General features: G+C 35.3%; 1 protein-coding gene across 1 annotated transcript; it reads right to left on the minus strand.

Moving 5' to 3' along the window:
• Positions 1-251: 251 nt before the first annotated feature.
• On the minus strand, positions 252-20,124 carry LOC141433064 (uncharacterized). Its single transcript, XM_074094884.1, has 9 exons — positions 19,295-20,124; positions 15,852-15,948; positions 15,646-15,750; positions 13,192-13,347; positions 11,451-11,483; positions 10,263-10,490; positions 7,815-7,925; positions 7,276-7,461; positions 252-5,987 (listed from the first exon to the last, which is right to left on the minus strand). The coding sequence occupies exons 1-9, from the start codon at positions 20,086-20,088 to the stop codon at positions 5,373-5,375; spliced, it is 2,325 nt and encodes a 774-aa protein (XP_073950985.1). The 5' UTR covers positions 20,089-20,124; the 3' UTR covers positions 252-5,372.
• Positions 20,125-20,157: the final 33 nt, after the last annotated feature.

The raw sequence follows: 20,157 nt of genomic DNA on the forward strand, positions 1-20,157 counted from the left end.
GCGACTTATACTTTAGATGTGCTCATCCCGCGGTAACTATGCTATTTTACGGGTTAAATGGTATCCACGTGTAAATCCAGAATATAAGCTATCTGTGTGCCGAATTTCATTCAAATTCGTAGTCATTATCGCGTGACTGACTAACATCTGCCAAAACATTCTCATTTATAATATTAGGAATTTACGATTCTTTGCACTTGTCCTTGTATTGTAAATGGTAGAAAAAACTTAAATAAAACCATCGTACCCAGTCTTGTAAATGACGTGTAATTAAATACTGCAAACAAGAGATCTGATATATTTCCTTTACATTGCAACATACAACATGTCACTAAGATTGTATAAAAAAGGATCCACTGATTATAGTATCAAAATTTGTTCAAAAAGATTCGAGGTAAAACTGTTACTATGAACCAGATGGTACATTATAATAAGAAATCGATAAAAGATTGCAATAATAGACTAGTTTATAGCGGACATACATATATATGTCTAGAAAGTATAATAGCAAAGGAACATAGTTCTAGCCCTATTAATATTATATCACTGCCCAGGGCACAGAAAATACCATTACTAAATTAATAATAAAAATTAGGAATACTTTTCTCTATAAAATATGTGACTAATTCTAAATACAAAAGTAGTACGTCAAAAAATAATGTGTACACAAGTTTTCACAAAATAAATGCAGCGTCGGAATAACATAGCAACTTAATGATATAATTGTTTAGCTAGATATGATAATTATGTTAAACACTTATACATTTCTGATAATCACTCTTTAAATAAGATTCTATTAATTTTAATTCTATTAATAACAAAGGCTGCATGACAATATGTCTAACTTCTATACGAGTTGAATTAGATGAGAAAAATTGCTTTACCATCATATGTCTGTTGTAATGGTGCCATGTCTACATTAGTACAGCTATACTCAACTTACTTATTGGTCTCGTAACTAAGGTACAGTTCAACATCAAACATATAGTAGCCACAAAAATGGTCAAAATATATGGTGTGCCGAAATATTTGAACACTTGGCTGCTGCGATATATTTGATACTGACTGTACAACAGGCCGCAGCACGTATATGTATTAGCTTCTAGACAAAATTCAATCTGTATGTACAATGTGTCCAAAAATTTATTCGAAATATTTCAGTAGAAGATTGAGTTCGTTTCAACAGAACAACCTAAGTTTTTTATGGTATTTTTGAATCAAAATGCAGTCACGCCTTAACCGCCATTCATTACATGGATCAGAACAGGGTTGTTCAGTCAAAGTTTCCCAGCCCACTGAAATAATTCAATTTAATTTAATGTCACAGTATACAATAACACCTTGTTCTCAGTATAGTCGAACCATTTGATTCCTGACCCACCATAGAACGTTCTCACAGTAAGTGTCATAACAAATTCCCTTGTCAAGCAATGCTATGTCGCTAGGACTTTTTCTACGAAAAAGTTCCACATTGGGTCCCGATTCAATTCGTTCGAGTGTACATAACCATCTTACATAACCAGCACTGGAAAGGGCAGAAATTTCCTACTTCAAAGAAATTTCGATAATGTAATTGGTCACTTTAGCTTCCTCAAAATTAAGCACAACGACGAGCGAAGCTAGGGCGTAAAGGGACTACGCTCGCGCGGGTGCACGGTGCGTACCGGGCGCGGGTGCAGGTAAAATTCGTCATACTATTTTCTAAGAGGTGTCTGCCCGCTCCGTGCAAACCGCGTCAAGTTGGGAAATATTTTGTACGGGGAACAAGGTATAATAAACATTGCTAGAAGGGTCGCATATAGCTTAGCGAGCCATAGCCTGCCATAGGTTACGTAGAGCTGGTATAGCATGAATTTTTTGAGGTGTCCCGATCTCGTTAACAGCCCACCTTTTAAACAAAGCCGTTTTATTCTATTGTGCCCTCAAGTGCATAAGTTTACAATGAACGGATATATAAGATAAAATAGCTCACTGAAATAACAAATTTATTATTTACAGTAGTGTTAAGTTTAAATAAAACTTTGTTGGCAGATACTTTTTTAAATTGAATGCGTCGTTCGTTTACAAGCAGCCCCATTCATTCAGTTTTAAAAAGTATTATCTGCGAACGAGTATTTTTTTTAAAATTCACTTTCTGCTCTAGTCAATAAAGTCGTAATTTCAATGAACTATTTTATTTTATATTTCCGTTAATTTTAAACTGAGGATTGTGCGGTTGAGGACACAATAGAATGTAATGGCTTTTGTTCGAAAGGTGGCCTGTTAACGAGATCGGGACACCTCAAAAAATTCATATTATACATTAGTTCATACATTCCCAGTTGTCTTCACGCCTTTCTTCTCACTGCCAACTACTTCCCACTGTTCACATGTGGACAAGTGGAAAACAAACGGGAACTACTGGGAATACGGTCAGTGCAGATTATTGTGGTTTATTTTCCACTTGTCCACGACGTAAAGATTAGGTGAAAAATTGCCAGTAGTTCACAAAGAGAACTTAAAACGAATAAATGGTTATGAATATGAATATGAGAAAAAGGGTTAAGGACAACTGGAAATAATGTAGCTCAGAGCTCAACAAACTACTCCGTGACAGATATATCAGTATTGTAAAATAGAACATCTATATTATTTTAATTAATAAAATATTATACTATGTGATAAGAACATAAGATTGCACATAAAAAATAAGACTGGTTCACATTTTACTGACTAAACAACCATATAAAATCTACACTATATTAAATACATGTGATACCGGCGATTCAAGATACAAATGTTATAAAAGTTTAACAAAGAGTCATATTTTACATTTGGGTTCTAAAACACGTGCAGAATTCACTGATTCTGAATACAAAACTGTAGGAAAACTTTATAAATTGAACTCCTAAAGCGGACGTTGTAAATGCCCTTCCAAAGTCGAACGATTGCAGTTCGTCTAAAGTTTTACACAAGTTTCATCACAGAATCAATTTGCTGCGATGTGGGTTAAAAGCGTTTGGCAGTATTGGATAGGCTTCATATTCAGGATTTAGAAACAGGAATTTCGAGATCATGCTTAGCTATGATCGAACTAAACTAAAAATGGAAACTTATCATTTACCTCTCTCTTTCTTTTATACAAAAGTCAATAATAAAAGAAAGGATAAAAGTCGATGCCAGAATTTCAATTTGCGGTTATTAAAGGAACCGTTAACATTAAGTATTTAGAATAACGCATGAGCATTTTGCCGTTATTAAATATTCAAAAACTTGGCAACAATGAAAAACGTAGCATACAAAATCACTACATACCATACAACTCGCATAAGAACAGTTACTTTTTTCGGGGATGCATTCAATGGAGTAAGCCACAGAGCGTCTATCGCGTAACGTTATTTTTCACTTCGTCTCTACTCTCAAAGTAAAATCTTCGTCTAATTTTGAATTAGGCGCCAGCACCCACAAACGTTTTTTTGTTTTGTTAATGGCATAGACTTGCAACTTGGTACGGACATGTAGTTTGGATGACAGTGCAATTATTACTGAACGTATAGAATGCGAATACGTTAGTACTGATCTGATATGCAAAATAGATCTTACACACCTAAAACACAACGGTTCTTCAAAGACACTCCTCAGTGGCATTTTGGCAGATTCTTTCCATTGTAAAAAACCCGCCAGACATTATAAGTCACCATGAGATTCCATAGGGTCCTTGCTACTGTAATTTATCCCTTGCCTCAAAATAAAACACTGAAATGTACTCGATATTTCGATATAAAGCAATACTAGATTACGTCCGTCCTTATCCTGTAGTCATTTAGAAAAATCCATCCTAAATACTCGCCAAAATTATAAAATGAAGCCCTGTGCGAAAAAAAAGCTCAGTCCCAATATTTTGGGTTTAGGCTATTTAGGATTTAGGTAGGTATATTGTCGGAAAAGTTCATAATCGGAATTTCAACAGGTCAAATATTTATGACACAAAAAAAAACAGTTCATGATACAGATCGACAAAATAATCGAAAAGACTTATTTATCCTCAGTAAACTAGTACGAAATTCTATCCGGTACCTATTAACTATTAAAACAAAGAAAAATCTTGTTTTAGTGAAGTTTTACATCATCCTTATTTTGTACTTTTCCTACAGGGCCAATTATTTATTTCATCCTGTACGTAAACAGATACATTTTAATGTTTTATTGCGAGACAAGGCGACGCTGGGCCCATATAAAGACGAGGGTGTATTCATAACTTAACATTATTTCCGGCCTGCACACTCCAAGCTTCAAACCCAAAACAGTTTTGATTTGCAAGAAAACTTAAATAATTTGCTGATAATATCTACTCTGCTGATGTTTTACACCAATTAGCTGGCAAATTATCTAAATTACTTACCATCCCTACATTTCCGCAGATCAATATGAGGTTTTAATTGTTCATTACATTCATTTAAAATACTTTGGGGAGATTTTGTGCAACAAGTTGATTAAGAAAAAAGTAGTTTTTAAAACATTTTACTGACGAGATTTGATGAAGCTATCTAAAACTACAGCCCACGGCGCGTAAATGTAGTGGTGACGGTTAATTTCTGCGCATGCGACAACTCAGCTTACACCGCGCATATCTCGTCCCCCACTTCTACACTCGGTCACCGCTACACATACGTGCCGCGAGCTGTATCCTCTTCAAATCAAATCATTTTAAATTGATGACTTAACAAGCTGTTTGCCGCGTAGGTACTAAGTCAGCATCGGAAGGAAACCTTTACATTATCGTCAGTACATTGTGTTAAAAACTTTGCCACCAACAAATCAGACTTGCCCACAGAACTAATAAGAAGTGTAATAATTAAAATAACATTTTATTACAAGTTTTACCCCCTGTTTTACCATCCATTGATTAAATTTATTTGACGTATAAATGTGATGCCGTCTCTGCTTATATTGTTCGGATAGACGGGGACGGCATCACACTTATCCGTCAAATAAAACTAATCAATGGATGGTGAAACAGCCCGTTAATGTTGGATAATAACCGTTTATTCAATAATTTCCAGCCCAGCTTTTTAATTAAAGATTTAGAAGTTTAGATATGCCTTCGCAGCAAGGTACTGAGGAAGTATTGTCATGTCTTTCTGTCTTACGATAATTGCCTACACTACTTTTTCTGTCATGATTCCAAATAAGTGATCTCACTCATTTAGGGCGTATCAATACTTCAAGTCTTTGTTTTTGGTCGCCTCGCTCTTTTGGCTTCATATGACATTTTTATTTTTAATTCACTTATTACTAGTTCTGTGGATTTGACTAATTATTTCATCCAATATAATAAAATCACACAACACACGATCTTTGACATACGCGGTACAAATTGTAAAAGCGCTAAGTTATGAGCTTAATGAGCTGAGAGCACTTGGATTATTATCACAAATTTTGTTATCAGTCGTGCGCAGAACTAGTTTCTGCATTGAGTCTATTATCATCTTGGAGTCGTCACTTCTTACTTCCTTAGTATCCGGAGCGGTCGCTTCCTCGTCAGTTTTATTGTCAAAAACGGGGAAGAAGTCGTAATGCCCTTTCCCGTTTACTTTAGACTTGTCTTCTTTATTATTCTTCGCGTCTTCCCCACACTTTAAAGTGGATATGTTTCTTTTGGAGAACTCGTCCCAGCCTTCGGGTGTTTTCCCGTGGACCGTGTTCCAGTCTTTCCGGAATGATGTTGATGGTTTGGTTTCGTTGGAGGATAGTTTTTGTTGTATGTCATTGATTTGGTTGTGGTTTTCTCGTGTGGAAACTATTTGCCCGTAGACGGGTGTGCAGTAGGTTGTATTGTCGGTTGAGTTGAGGTGGTTCTGGTTGATTTGGCAGTTGTTCATCCCGGAGTCGAACTCGGACTTCTGTCCAGCGTTTAGGAGGATCTGTTTGGACGACTTAACGGGCTTCTTGTCGCGCTTATCCTCTTCAGGTGGCTCTTCGCCGCCTATACCGTCGATGTCATAGACCTGGAATTTTGGACAATTTACTAGAATAATTCAACTTATGAAATTACATGTGAAAGAGCTCAAAAAAAATATAGATATATACAGACAATGCCTAATGAAGAAAAGGAAGAAATCGTAGTAATTTTTCGAAAAAAATCTGTATCCTTGTATCTGTAATCCTTTTGGGGCGTTCTGTCCGTTTCCTTCCCAAAACATCTGTTCCCGTCACTACAATAAAGATGAAATCAGGATTTCCTTACGGATGTCGTAAGAAACGGATCTTTTGGACATACGGGTGGTGTCATGAGAAACGGACCTTTTAAATATGCGGAATGCTATGAAAAATTGTTCTGTTGGGCATACAGGTTTCATGAGTGGGATATTTTGGCATGCGGATGCTATGAGAACCGAGTGTTCTGACATACTAATGCTATGAGAAACGGGTCTTTTGGGCTGTGGTGATTTAAGGAAACAGTTATTTTCAAATGGATAATCATTATAATAATAATAGGCGGCCTTATAATATGATATTAATAATTTTAATAATAATATCAAAAAAATATATATATATACATATAGTAATAACAATTATAATCCTAGTAATTCTAATAATAACAAGTATAACAGATAGGTATCGGAAATTAGGCCTCGCCTTACATCAATGAATTATTTAAAAATAAAAAGATAAGTGAATTAAATAACAGCAAAAATAATAATCTTGGTGAAATTAACAAAATACTCCTTTCATGACTTCTTCCAATCCCAAAACGAGCAAAATAAATAATAATTTGTAATAATAGTTTAAACTACTCACAAGTAACCGATAATTTAAAGATTATAAAGAATAACAATATAAAGATTGGTTTAACTGGCCTCCAGTTAGCAAGTTATTTGAGTTATTTAGTTAAAAACTTGTGTTGCTCTTGTCGTTACCACCTACCCGCTTTAGTTCATAGATTTTTGTTCACCATGTTTGTGTGGTACCCTCTCTTACCTAGATTTAAGTTTAAATTAATATTGTTTTTCTCTATAAGTGATTTTTTGTAAATCTTTTGAGAAAATAAATATCTTAAACCATATGTTTTGGGAAACTGACAGAAAGGTCCGAAACCGTATCTGTATCTTTCGAAAACGCGTTTCTCTATGTGTACACACGCTAATATTTCTTTGTTTGCCTCATTTTGAATTTCAAGCCATTATATGTATATAACCAATATTTTGAAGGAAGCTTAAATGATTGAAACCCGTTTGTTAACAGGGCATTGCCAAACTTTTATTTATAAAATAGATAAACAAATAATGCATTTACCTTATACATAACATCCTGACTCATACCCTTCTCTCGCTCCCGTTTGTTCTGGACAGCAAGCCACACATCCTTCAGCTCGCCAGCCAAGTCTCGGTCCTTCAGGATGGCAGGGTTCCTCGCCAGTACCAGACCAGGATTCATTGCTTCCACAAAGTCACAGAGGAGACTGACCAGAGCCTCCCTATCCTGAAGTGAACACAATCTTTTATGTAGGGCAGTTTGTAAAAGGGGGTCCCTAGCTAGATAGTCAGAGTTGCTTGACAAGTACTATAGTCAAGTCAAGTAATTTTGATCGTTTAGTACATTGGTTTAGAATCAGGGGTATTTTTACTCTTGTGGGCGTAACAAACACTGTTATTGAGAGACCGTAATTGTCCAACACACTCTGTATTACTCTCACTTTCACGACTGTTGTCTGTCAACAGAGGTTAGAAAAAGACACTGAAAGCGATTGCAAGCATCCATAAGCGACGATTGCTAGCATCCGCAATCCGCATGAGGGTAGACAAAATGGCCTCGGGTTTAAAAAGCTTGCTTACGCTAGGATTGGCAGCATTCTTTCCGTTGGCCTTCAAGATGTCCGGGTTAACCATAACTGCGAACACTAGGAGCGGCGGCCGCGTGCTGTTGGGGCCGCAGCCCTGGGGCACCTGGACAACAAGAGGCTGATGAATTAAAAATCTAAAAACACTTCTTCTAAGCTACTACACTCTTAACAGAGTGGCCATGACAATCGCTTTAGCAAACTTTTGTAACAACTTAATTGGAAAAATAGTGTGGTGCATTCCCTTGCCTTCCACAATCCAAAGCTGTAGCCCATATTTGGTAATAAAGAGTGTTGTTGCCTACTCTTACATCAGAGGCTGTATCGCAATCTTTCTCATTTGATTGTGATTGTGAGCATCAGAAACATTAGGCAATACCTCAGGTCCCTGAGTTGCCTTTTACAACACTTACTATTAGAGATGGGTCCATCCTATTCTCAAACAGGGAATGGCATGGGTATCTAAAAATATGCTTCAATGGTAAACCGGTGGTAGATTTTTTTTGACATTCATAAGTGCTTGTTGTAGCCTAAATTGAATAAAGATATTTTGACTTTGACTTTGACTTTGAAACCAAATAGCAAACTTGCCTGGATGCTCCATCCTCAAACCCAGGATACCATTCTTGTTCAAAGAACATTTAAGACCATTCTAACAAGCAAGAAACACAGCTTGGTTACTTCGTTCTCCCTCATTAAACCCTGATTACCATTCTTAGTCAAAGTATACCCTAAGACGATTCCGACTAGCCTAAACATGGCTAGGTTATGTTGTTCTGTCTTGGAGTTCCAGTGCCTAGCTTCCAGCTCCATCATCAGATCAGCTTGATGGTATCATATTATGGTAATGTCATCAGAACTACGCATAATTACAAAGATTTGTGTTAAAACCACAATAAGACGTGGTTAAAATAATTATTTTGAGCGGTAGGTATAAAACACTAAAAAAATGTGGTGAAAACCTGGCAATGTTATAGAAGAAAATATAAATAATTACATTTCTAATCCACTTAATATTAGTTCTGTGAGAGAAACACAAACATTTGGATTAGGATTGTTGTCATGTTAAATGACAGCTTCGAGTCTTATTTGGTGTGCTAAGTATTAAATATCCTAGGCTATGGAACACTATAATTCCATAAAACCTATAGTTTGATTGCTGTAAAACATATGTCTACCTTGCTTGTCTGCTTTACTATCTTGTGGCTGTCACTTTGTGTTTGAACCTTTATAGTTATAAACTAGCTTATGCCTGCGTCTTCACCCATATGGAATTTGGTTATCCAGTGTTCCCTCGGGAACTGTGCATTTTTCAGGATAAAAAGTAGCCTATGTCACTCTCTGGCCCATTAACTATATCTATCTCTATCTTGAAGTGAAGATGTGTATGGGTGGTGGTGATCTCTTACCATCAGGAAACCCACATGCTCGTTTTCCATCCAGTCAAATAAAAAAAAAAGGAAAATCGTCACAAAACTGACATTTGCATTTATAATATTAGTATGGATTAATAATAAATAAATATCATGGGACACTTGACACCAATTGACCTAGTCCCAAACTAAGCAAAGCTTGTACTATGGATACTAGGCAACGGATAAACATACTTAAACAGATAAATACATTCTTAAATACATATTAAACATCCAAGACCAGAGAACAAACATTTGTATTATTCATACATATATCTGCCCCGGCCGGGAATCGAACCCGGGACCTCAAGCTTCATAGTCAGGTTCTCTAACCACTTGGCCATCCAGACATCATGTCTGAAGGCACAACGTGACAAGGTACTAAAGTGTAGATATCTTTGATGGCGGCTGAACACACTATTGTAGTCAATGAGGGCTATCGTTTTTTGTCTCACTAGATGGCACTGTTGCGTGAGGTTTTTAAGTGTGACTTTCAAAGTGTTATTACGTGCGTGAAAAAATGTTAGATTAAAATCATATTTAGTACAACTAAAACCGTACCATAATAAATATCGAGCATGCCACACTAGTCCCTGTTTTGTTCGGCTTGGAGACAACGTTTCCGAAAGACAAAACTTTCTCAAACACAGACATTCATTGCCCTGAACGCAAATTTGCCATAATTATTTCAGATATTGCAAAATATTCACAAAATATTCTAATTATAATAAACCCGCGTAGCTCGGCCAAAAACTATGAGATTTGACATTTCGGAGACCTCACGCTACACTAGCGCCTCTAGCGGCGAATTCATTCGCGATAGCCCTCATTGCCAATAAGATCAAATAAAGGACAAGCAGCAAAAACATCAATAAACGATAAGCTATTAGGTCTCCTATTGATACTGCTTACACCAGAAATCAATAATTATCTGCATAGACACATTTCATAATAACAAAAGGTATTTTCCGAACTTGACCGACTAACCCACAAAACTAATGAAAATGTAGAACAAAGTTTATTCTACCAACCTGCATACCCCCATAGAGAGGGATAGGGTCTGAATACTGCTTCGGATTCGCAATTTTCTGCCATCCTAAGACATTGATGAACAATTTCTCCGAAGTCTCACGTAGCGTGTCTTGAATGCACATATGCGGTTGAGGTGGATTTTTAAACTGCCTGAACGCTCTCGAGCCACGTACATACTGAATTGGCACAGTTCGTTCTGGTGAGTTTTGATTTTCCATAGCAATAATACAAGTTCATGAAGGCGTCATGTATAAATCACTTCTAAAAATCGTACATAATATATCGAATGACATTTAAATTCTAGTAACGAGTTTACAAGCCCCTGCCTTTTCCTTGGCAAACTGTCATCTGAAGTTTATTGAACTCTTCCGGTCACCGAAACGTGTTGTGCTTCCATTACACCGGCCACACTTTATCACTCACTAGCTCTCCTAGTTAATAGGACTTTTGTTTATCTAATTAAAAGCTTTTATATACAATGCTGCTTCAGTTCTAAAATTAAGATAAATTATTTCGATTCCACAAACGAAAGAAGACAGACAAGACAAGACGGAGAAAATACTTTTTTTTCCGTCGGAGGTTTGTAGTGATGTACCTATAGGTGAAAAGTTAAATGCCGGTTTTATAGAAAACCGGTTATATGTAAAATTACTTTGTAATTTATTCTAATTTTGAAAAAGAAAAACGGAATGCTATAAAATATGTTGTATTTTTTTCACTTATTACTCATTTCAAAACATATTATTCGACGGTGATTAAAATGCTCAAATAATTTGGCTTTGGTTGCAAGCACGTTGCAAGTATAGTGAGAGAAACTGCTTTATGGGAAGTCAAAGTGACATTAATAACATAAAGTAAAGTTTCCACCCTGTTACGCTGTTCTGATGACTGTATTTTCACGGCATAATATAAAAATAAAATAAATCACATTCCTTTTTTTTTTTTACATCACTCAGAATAAACTGCTAACGATAACTAAAAAAGGAAGTCTGAATTCATAGATGCAAAAAACACATTTGCAGTAAAAAAACAAACCCTCTACTTCAACAGACAGCATTTATTTATTTCCACTACAATTACTCTTTATTGCACACATTGCACACCACAAAATTGTTAGCAGTACAGAAAACAGAGGTGCACTACGTATGTATGTGAATGTTTACTGCATATCTACTTTATTTTCTAAGTAAAGTATAATAGCTGTAGGCGCCTTTCAAAATCTGAAAAGAAAAATAAGTAACATGACGATTTGAAAAACCAAATTTGTTTTACTATCATTTATCAAACTATATTTTTAATTTTAACACGTTACATTTTATATGATTTCTCACACTACAGTGTAGCCCAGCGGTCGGCTACCTTTTGGCAGACAAGGGCCACGTCATGGCAAATTGAGATAAAGATGGGCCGCACTCCTTGATAATTTTGCTAATACGTATAAATGATATAAAAAATAAACAATATTTTATCACAATTTTAATGTTTATTTGGGCCAAAACGTTTAACGAGAACTCCAAAATAGAAGAAATGCTCTCATATTTATTTATATAAGTAGGTATATAACAATGTTATTTATAAAACGGTTACGGGCCACAAGGCCGCAAAGTTGCCCACCGCTGGTATAGACACTTGAAAGGTGCTTATAAATTTACAGCCTAATGTTTTCGTTAAAGCAATATTAGGTACTTCAGTGTAATACTAACAATGTATTTCCTAGACGACAGGCGTCTTAGAATTTTAAATTAAACATGTACTTAATAATAATGTTTGCATGACAAAAAGTATAAAGTGAAGCGACTCTGCAATCTGCATTTATTTATTCAAACCGAAACATAACTTGTTTTTCTTTGGTCACTGTTTAACACGCTAATGCATTGTTTCACAAAAACTTTATTAAATTAATTTTGTTTGGAGTTTGTAAGTTTGTATGTTTGTCCGTCTTTCACGTCTAAATGGAGCGACGGATCGACGAGATTTTTAGTATAGAGATAGTTTATGGGCCCGAGAGAGACACACATGCTACTTTTTATCTCGGAAAAATGCACAGTTCCCGAGGAATCAGCGCGCGATAACCGAATACCACGCGGGAAAAGCCGCGGGAAAAGCTAGTAAGTACATTAACGCTCCACCCTACTGTGCACTGCAGTGACACTTTTATAGGCCAAGATGATGATAATGATGTTATGAAAATAATCTCAAAAACACAGAGCAAATGATAAATTGTGTTTAAGACAAATAGAGACCCTTAATATTGTATGTATACTAACAATTTTATTATGGACCTCGTAGTTGTCCAAAATAACAATATTTATTATCATTATTATTAATAATTTTGATAATTAACAATAAAATAAAGAATTCTTGTATGTGCAGCAGAGGGCCTACTCCGAAATTGGAACATCGAAGTTCATATCGTACCATCCCTCTCATTCTCGTATTAAATAGTATAAGCGTCAGAGGAACGGAACGACACGAACTTCGATTTTCGAATTTTGTAGTAGCCCCGCAGCACTCATGGCAGAGTCATCGTGGTTTAGGTATTGATAGTGAAATTTCATGAAAACTAGGGTTTATATTTGGGAATAGTGAACGATGATATGCACTCTTACATCCCTCTTATTCGTACTGTTACTACACTGAAAAGAAAGACATGGGCCCGTCTTAAGGTGAATTTCCCCCGGCGAGGCGAGAGAACACGAGGCGAGACGAGAATTCAAATTTGTATGGCGGCGTCCGCAGCGGCCCGCCGTGGCTCATGGCGGGCGCGCGAGAATGCAATAAGTACAAATTTCAATTCTCGTCTTGCCTCGTCTCGTCTCGTCTCGCTAGTGGAAAATCACCCTTATTCGAATACCAGGCACAGTACGTCAAAAATAATCAATTGGTACTTAACAATATTATAAATTATTACATTTAAAACACAATTACCGATACAAATGTGGATAGCGTAAGATTAGTGAACGGGCCTGCAGTGTAGATGTGCATAATCTGAAGCTGACCCTGCAGTAACAGCACGCTCTTACTCTGTTGAAGGCCGGCGGTCCACCAATTGCTCTCATAAGGCCCCATCATCACGTTGAAGTTCTAAAAGCATAGGTATTTATCGATGAAAAAAGGAGTTAACTACAGCCCTTAGATACCCGTAAAACCAGAGGTTCTATGTCCAGTTTTGTTCCTGTGTCACGAATCTATACCCATAAAACAGTACCGTGACTGACTGACTGACTGACAAACAACGCACAGCCTAAAGTGGTGGAGCTAGAGTCTTGAAATTTGGCATACATATACCTCGAGTGTTGTAGAGGTGCACTAAGGAAGGATTTTTGGAAATTCCCACGGAATAGGGAAATATCTAAACTTTTTTTCGTTTCTTTGTTTGTAGTCGAATCTCTGAAACTATTGAGCCGATTTTAAAAATTCTTTCACCGTTAGTAAGCTACACTATCTTTGATTGACATAAGTACGTTACTTTTTATCCGTGATAATGCAAAATTCCTTCGGGATAGAAATAAATTAATTCAATTTCGGAGCTGATTGGAAAAATTCTTACATATTATGTGATATGACTATCCCCAAATGAAAAAGGCTACTTTTTTTTGGGAAATTACAAAATCCCCATGGGATAGAAAAAAACTGAATTCAACTTCGGGTCTGATTTTAAAAGTTCTTTCACCAAAAGTGCTACGCTACAGTATTCTTGATTAACATAGGATACTTTGTCCGGGAAAAATAAGTAAATTCAACTTTGGTACTGCTTTTAAAAATTCTTTCATATGATATTATATAACTTTCCTCGATTGACATAGGACACTTTCCCATGGGATAGAAAAAACTAAATTCAACTTCAGAGCTGATTTTAAAAAATTCTTCTACTAACATAAAGCTACACTATTGCTAATTGGTATAGATTACTCTTCTTTGGGAAAATGCAAAATTCCCGCAGGATAGAAGTAAGACAATCCAAATTCGGAGTTGAATTTAAAAATTCGACTCGGATCTCGGACTTGCGCATCAAGGGTGCCTTCTAAGCTCATAAGCAAAATGTACGAAATGTGGGGTCATTTTAGATGTCTTATTGACATAGACGGTCAGTCATGAAAAATTATGATTTTTAGATTTTTCTTATTTATTGTGCTAGGTATAAGAGTTACCTTTATGCAAAATTCCAATTTTCTATGATAGCTGGTAGTACCCTATAACTTTTTCTGTTAAGGCAATTTGTATGGAAACACCTTTTTAATGGCTGTAGCTTTTGATTGCTTTGACTTAGAAGTTTGATTTTTTCACAGCTTTTAGGGACTAATGAGAGATAAAGGGTTTTGATAGAGAGATGGACAGACGAAGTAAGGTTTAAGGTTTCCACTTTTTCCTTTTGAGGTAGGTACGGAACCCTAAAAAAAATTTGTTCCGGCGCTTTTCAAATTTCGACCAATACTTGAAAATATGGGGATGAAAGTTCGTAAGGAATTCCAAACAAATTTACTATAAGTATATTTATCGGAAAGATGTGTAGTTAGCTATGTTTAGTAAAAATGCCGTCTTAATTATAATCCTACCCTCCTAACTAACAATACAGGACGTAAGATGTCAAGAGTTCACTATGAAGAATTAGTCCTTTTGTGGTGGCAGGATAGAATACACGTCGTATTTCTAAAATGTGGCTACCTACCCGCAAATTATGTGTGTTTTATCAAAGAATGGAAGAACAAAAAAAATAGTTTATATTTATAGCAATGTATTAAAATAGGATATTTTCAGTAAACCGTAGAAGTTCCTATGTGCTATTATTGGCAAAATAGGTACCCTAAATAAATTAAATACTTTCCAAAGCTACTGTTCCACGTGGACAAAGTCGCGGGCAAAAGCTGGTACGTTATATTTCAAATTAAAATTAAAAAAATCTTTATTGCCACCAAATAAATTATGAATTTAGCGGGCAATTATCCGCGCGAAATTGGTATTTTGTTAATGATTTATTTTAATTATACCAGTAAGACAATGTTTATGATTTACTACTATTATTGTTGTCACTACCGACAAAGGAAAAAACTTACGAAACATGTAGATTTCTTACGCAGATAATATTTAAAACCCCTGTAAAAATTTTGTTTCAAAGGCGAAGTATCATATTATGACAGACTGATGGACAATTAGTTAAATCTTAGTGACAGATAGGGCACCGTTGGCACCCATTAGAAAAAAAACAACCAGTAAACGAATGAAGCCCTATTCAGACCTGCAAGAAATCATGCAAGTTGCAATAAATTGCAGTGCTCGATTGACCACTATTATACTCGTTGGCTTTATGGCCTCGCAATGTAATGCAACTTGCACGGTTTTTCCTACCGGTCTAAACCGGGCTAAGCACGATTTTTTTCTCACCTTTTGAATAACGTCGTTGCTGTGCCAACAAAACATGAAAAGTTGAGCTATACTGAAAATTAAATATTCTGCCATCAACAGCTTCTGCGCTTTACTTGTTGCGGACTGCAAAAAGAATCAATTTTAATTACTATACTACTCTATCAAATGACCAATCACATTGTTATCAGTTATGATCACTGATAAAACAAACATAATTTACTAACGGTTAGTTGAAAAGCACTGGCGCATATCATCAGGGAGCACATCACCATGTAAACAAACATAACAGGTGAGAGAACAGAGTTGAACAATCTTGAATGCCTGAAACAAAAACAGTTATAAATTGGTTTAAACTTCACAAATTTAGGGGCGTCACTTTAATTATTGTTGTGTAGGTAAACTGCGCTCAATCAAACGAACAAGGCTTGCATAGTAGAGCGAAATAGGATGGGAAAATATCGATAAGTTTTTGGCTTACACTTCGTGGCTGCGATATATTTTTGGTCGATTGTTGTTTATGTTAGACAGAGAAAATACCCTTGTACATAGACTATTAAAAAAAACCTTATATCCGCACGTTATATAAGTAGGTAGTATAACAAGAAAAATATAGATACTGAGGTAGCATAATAAGTATCTAAAGTACATAATTTATTTTTAAAGCATCAGATCCAATTATTTTCATTCTTGATATAGAAGTAGGTCTATGTGTAGTTGTTTTTAAGTCGTCACAATCAGCCACTGAATTTATGAGAAATATGTTAAGAACATATAGTACTGATTTTTATGTTTTAGATAGATAGTTCTAGATTTTTTTTTAAGAAATGGGGCAATGAACACGTTTCATCATTATTTAAAATATATATATTACAATAATCGAGATTACATTGCACCAGCCCATCATCCCAGCCTGATTACGCCCCACTCCCACTGCTAAGCACAGGCCTCTCGTCAAAATGAGAAAGCTCAGTGGTTATAATATTAATAAAAAGAAGAAAGAACCAAACAAATTAAAAAAAGATTTAAGCAAACGTACATGTTAAGTAATTTTACTAAGGTGCGTTTGCTGTTTTACTTCTGTTAAATAACATATTCAAGTACATACATTAGACAATCTACAACGTTCATAAGCTTCTGCTGAACTAAGTGTTCTCACTCACACAGCTCAGCCTAAAACTCTTCTATACTTTAAAAAACGTTTTTTTTTTAATTAGTTTCTGAATTGAGCCCTTGTTTGCTAACTCTAGCATCGTCATTATTATCATCTTAGTTCTTTATTTTCCCGTCTACCACTTTGACACCGAGACAAAGACTCTAAACGCTCAGTGGTGCAAAAACCGGCGTTGGTAGTGGTTTACCGTTGAATTTGGTTGGTCAACTTCAAAGCTAACTCCGTAGGTACAATGCCTGCGATTAAAAAGGTAAAGCTTTTAATTTCTTCTGCACGTTGCGATGTTTTCTTGGATGAGTTTCATTTGAGAAATTACAGCCCGTATTGGAGCGATGTCGTTTACTTTATGCTTGAGTTGACGAGGGCACCTGCCTTGCTTCCAGAACACCAAATATGCAATAGCTACCTAATAGTGCTGATCATATAAAGAAATTTGTCTTTTTTCCATTTCTCGACTCTTCGATCGTATTCCAATGAAACTTAAATGCGTAACAAAAATCGGAGGAGGAAAAAAAAATCGGAATAAAGCAATGAGTGTCAGTAATTTTTACTACGAAATGCAAGACAAAAGGTTTTTTTAATAAGAGTAAGCATATACGAGCATAGTGGAACTAAACGACATCTTATTTTCTCGTCAATTAAAAGTCAAATAATTTCTCTTACATAATATTTGTAAAATTTTCTTTATGTTCTTTAAATAAATGCCAGGTTTATGTTGATTATTAGAGGAGTACTCCTTCAATTAAGTAGCCTATTTAATTAAGTATATAAAAACTGTTATTTAGAATTAGGTAATACAATGTGTCTATGCGTTCACTGGTAGATAAATATTTATTAAAAATGCACAAGTTTTTTTATAACAATGTTTTCGTTAAATTAACTAACATCGTCATCTAATTTGAATGAACACACCAAATTTTAAGTCAGTTCAACCGTGAGAAGACAAGGTACAGTCGAGGAAACTGAACCACGTCACGAACCAGGGTGGAATATTTCATAATCAACTTTGCTATGATTTTCTTGGCAGATGAATGAGATTTTAACATGAACATTGAGTGCCCAATCGAGCGCTGCAATGTAAAGCGACTTGCACGATTTTTCTTGTAAGTCGAAACTGGCCTTAAGTAACACAAAAGTTTGAACCTGTTATGTGATTCAGTTTTCTCGACTGTACCATAAATGCATACGAAAATAATAAGTTTTTTTTTACTATAAATGAAAGTTAGAACTAAAACCATAACATAACTTTTCGAAAACTACAAAGAAAGGCGCCAGCAAGTGCTGGAAAATTAAACAAAAAACATTGCTAAGTACTACATCTTTAATTGAGTTATGTGTTTCTAGGAAATTGTGTGTGTTTGTGTTAAAAAAATATGTAACAAAGTGAATGTTACGACAATGGCATATTGACACTCGTGATTCAAATTAGTACCTGGGTGGTGATGAAAAGCTCAGAATAATATATCCTTAATTGCACATAAACAATCGACAACTTTAAAGGTAAATTCTAAAATAAACCGGACAAGTGTGACTTAAACTTGCGTGAAAAGGGTTTTTTACTTTAGATTTCCTTTGTCACTTTAAATACCACACTTATTATAAGTTTTTTCTGTAATTTATAGGTATGGAACTATTTACGATATTTTTTTTTAATTTTAGGCCCTGAAACTTGGCCTAATACTTGACTAAAAACCCTCTCAATTTGGTAATGGTAAATTTTGGCCTATTTTCTTAAATAAATTCCAAAGTGCTTATTGTAAAATACTAAAACAAGACAATTTGAAATTTTCACAACAAGCCGCCTTCATTTGATATACCACACATTATATTTTACGTAATTTTTCTATTATTTCTGATTTACTCCTATAAAATGGGCTCATGTTTAAATTTTTACTGTATTCCTCTGCACTAAAAGGACCCGTGAACAAACAATAAGTAGGTACTGCTTTTTACTTTGTGCTATAATAATATAAAATGAATAATGAATATTTCATCAGATGGCTAAATAAGTGCAAGTGAAAGCCGCTGTTAAATATTTTTACTTTTTATAGTTTTTTTTTTTTCAATTGAGATGAAAATTATTTTGCATGTAAATGTCATCGTTTAAGTGTGTTCTATTCGCATCAAAGACGTTTCTTCTTCTGAAATAAACATTTCTTACGAAAAGTTTAGTAGAGTAGGTATTCAGTCAAACTTCTCCAGCTACCTTCTTAAATACTTATCTATTTCAGATGAATTTTACGTGCAACGGACAACATCAGTAGGGACCGCATAAAATCGCACAAATTATTATAAAGTCAGACAGTTTTCCATTTACACACTAGGCTACAAGGCAAAATTTACCTTCTGTAAAAAATGAGATTTAGATGCATGGCAGTATGTAAATATTATTTAAAGAAATAAGTTTAAAAACAAAGAAGAGTGTTCGTCATGGACGTATGTTAAAGATTCAATATTTTAATACATGTACCTAGGTAATATAAGTATGAGACTTACTTGAGTAGCTGCACATGGATTTCATGTAATTGCCTTACCGCAGCATCAGCATCCTTATTACTGATTACCTCTCCAATCGCACCCAACATCTCTTTACATCTTATACGTAGCAGATCTAGCTTTCCTCCAAAATACACCAGAATCACTATAGCGCTTGTATCATAAGCTGCCATTATTGTCGAACCATAAGCGCATATGCCAATATGCCAAAAAACAGTTATCCAGGAACCAGGAGAGTGTTCTTTATCAATGGGCATCCACGAACTAAAGATGTGTGGGAAGGCTTCAGTTCCATTCTTGATGCCTTCGCGGAAAGCGGATGACGAGTACCATTTCATTAAAGGAGTAGTGGTTACTGTTATGACGGTGGTAAATACAAGACCCCAGTAAAAGTAAGTGACACGACGGCAATATTTTGTATAGGAGTTTATTATCTTCCCTTTAGTTTCATCTTGATATTCTCTTTCGAATTTATCAGCCTTATTAATGTAATCGATGACCTGACGCCAGTTTTTCTGCCAAATTACAAAAGTATTCGCTTTTACCACGCACACGATGCTCAGCATAGAAATCTTTAAATTTGTCAGAACAAGATCCAGATCTGATCGGATTACGTAGAGCTCCACATACTGTGTAATAACAAAAAATGTTGCAATTTCATGAATTAATATGTAAAATATTCTTTCCAAGGTATTATCTGGCAAAATCAAGCCAGTTTTGTTTAAAAGCCAATAGTTTGGTCCAAAGAGTGGCCGGTTTGAATCTTCGAGACTCTTGAGAAATGACGTTAGCATTGTTTTGTCTGGATTGTAAGAATGTTTGAAGAATAATGTCAAAAAAAGTAGTTGCTTCATTTATATATT

This window comes from Choristoneura fumiferana, chromosome 12 (assembly GCF_025370935.1).
Source record: "Choristoneura fumiferana chromosome 12, NRCan_CFum_1, whole genome shotgun sequence".
NCBI lineage: Eukaryota > Metazoa > Arthropoda > Insecta > Lepidoptera > Tortricidae > Choristoneura > Choristoneura fumiferana.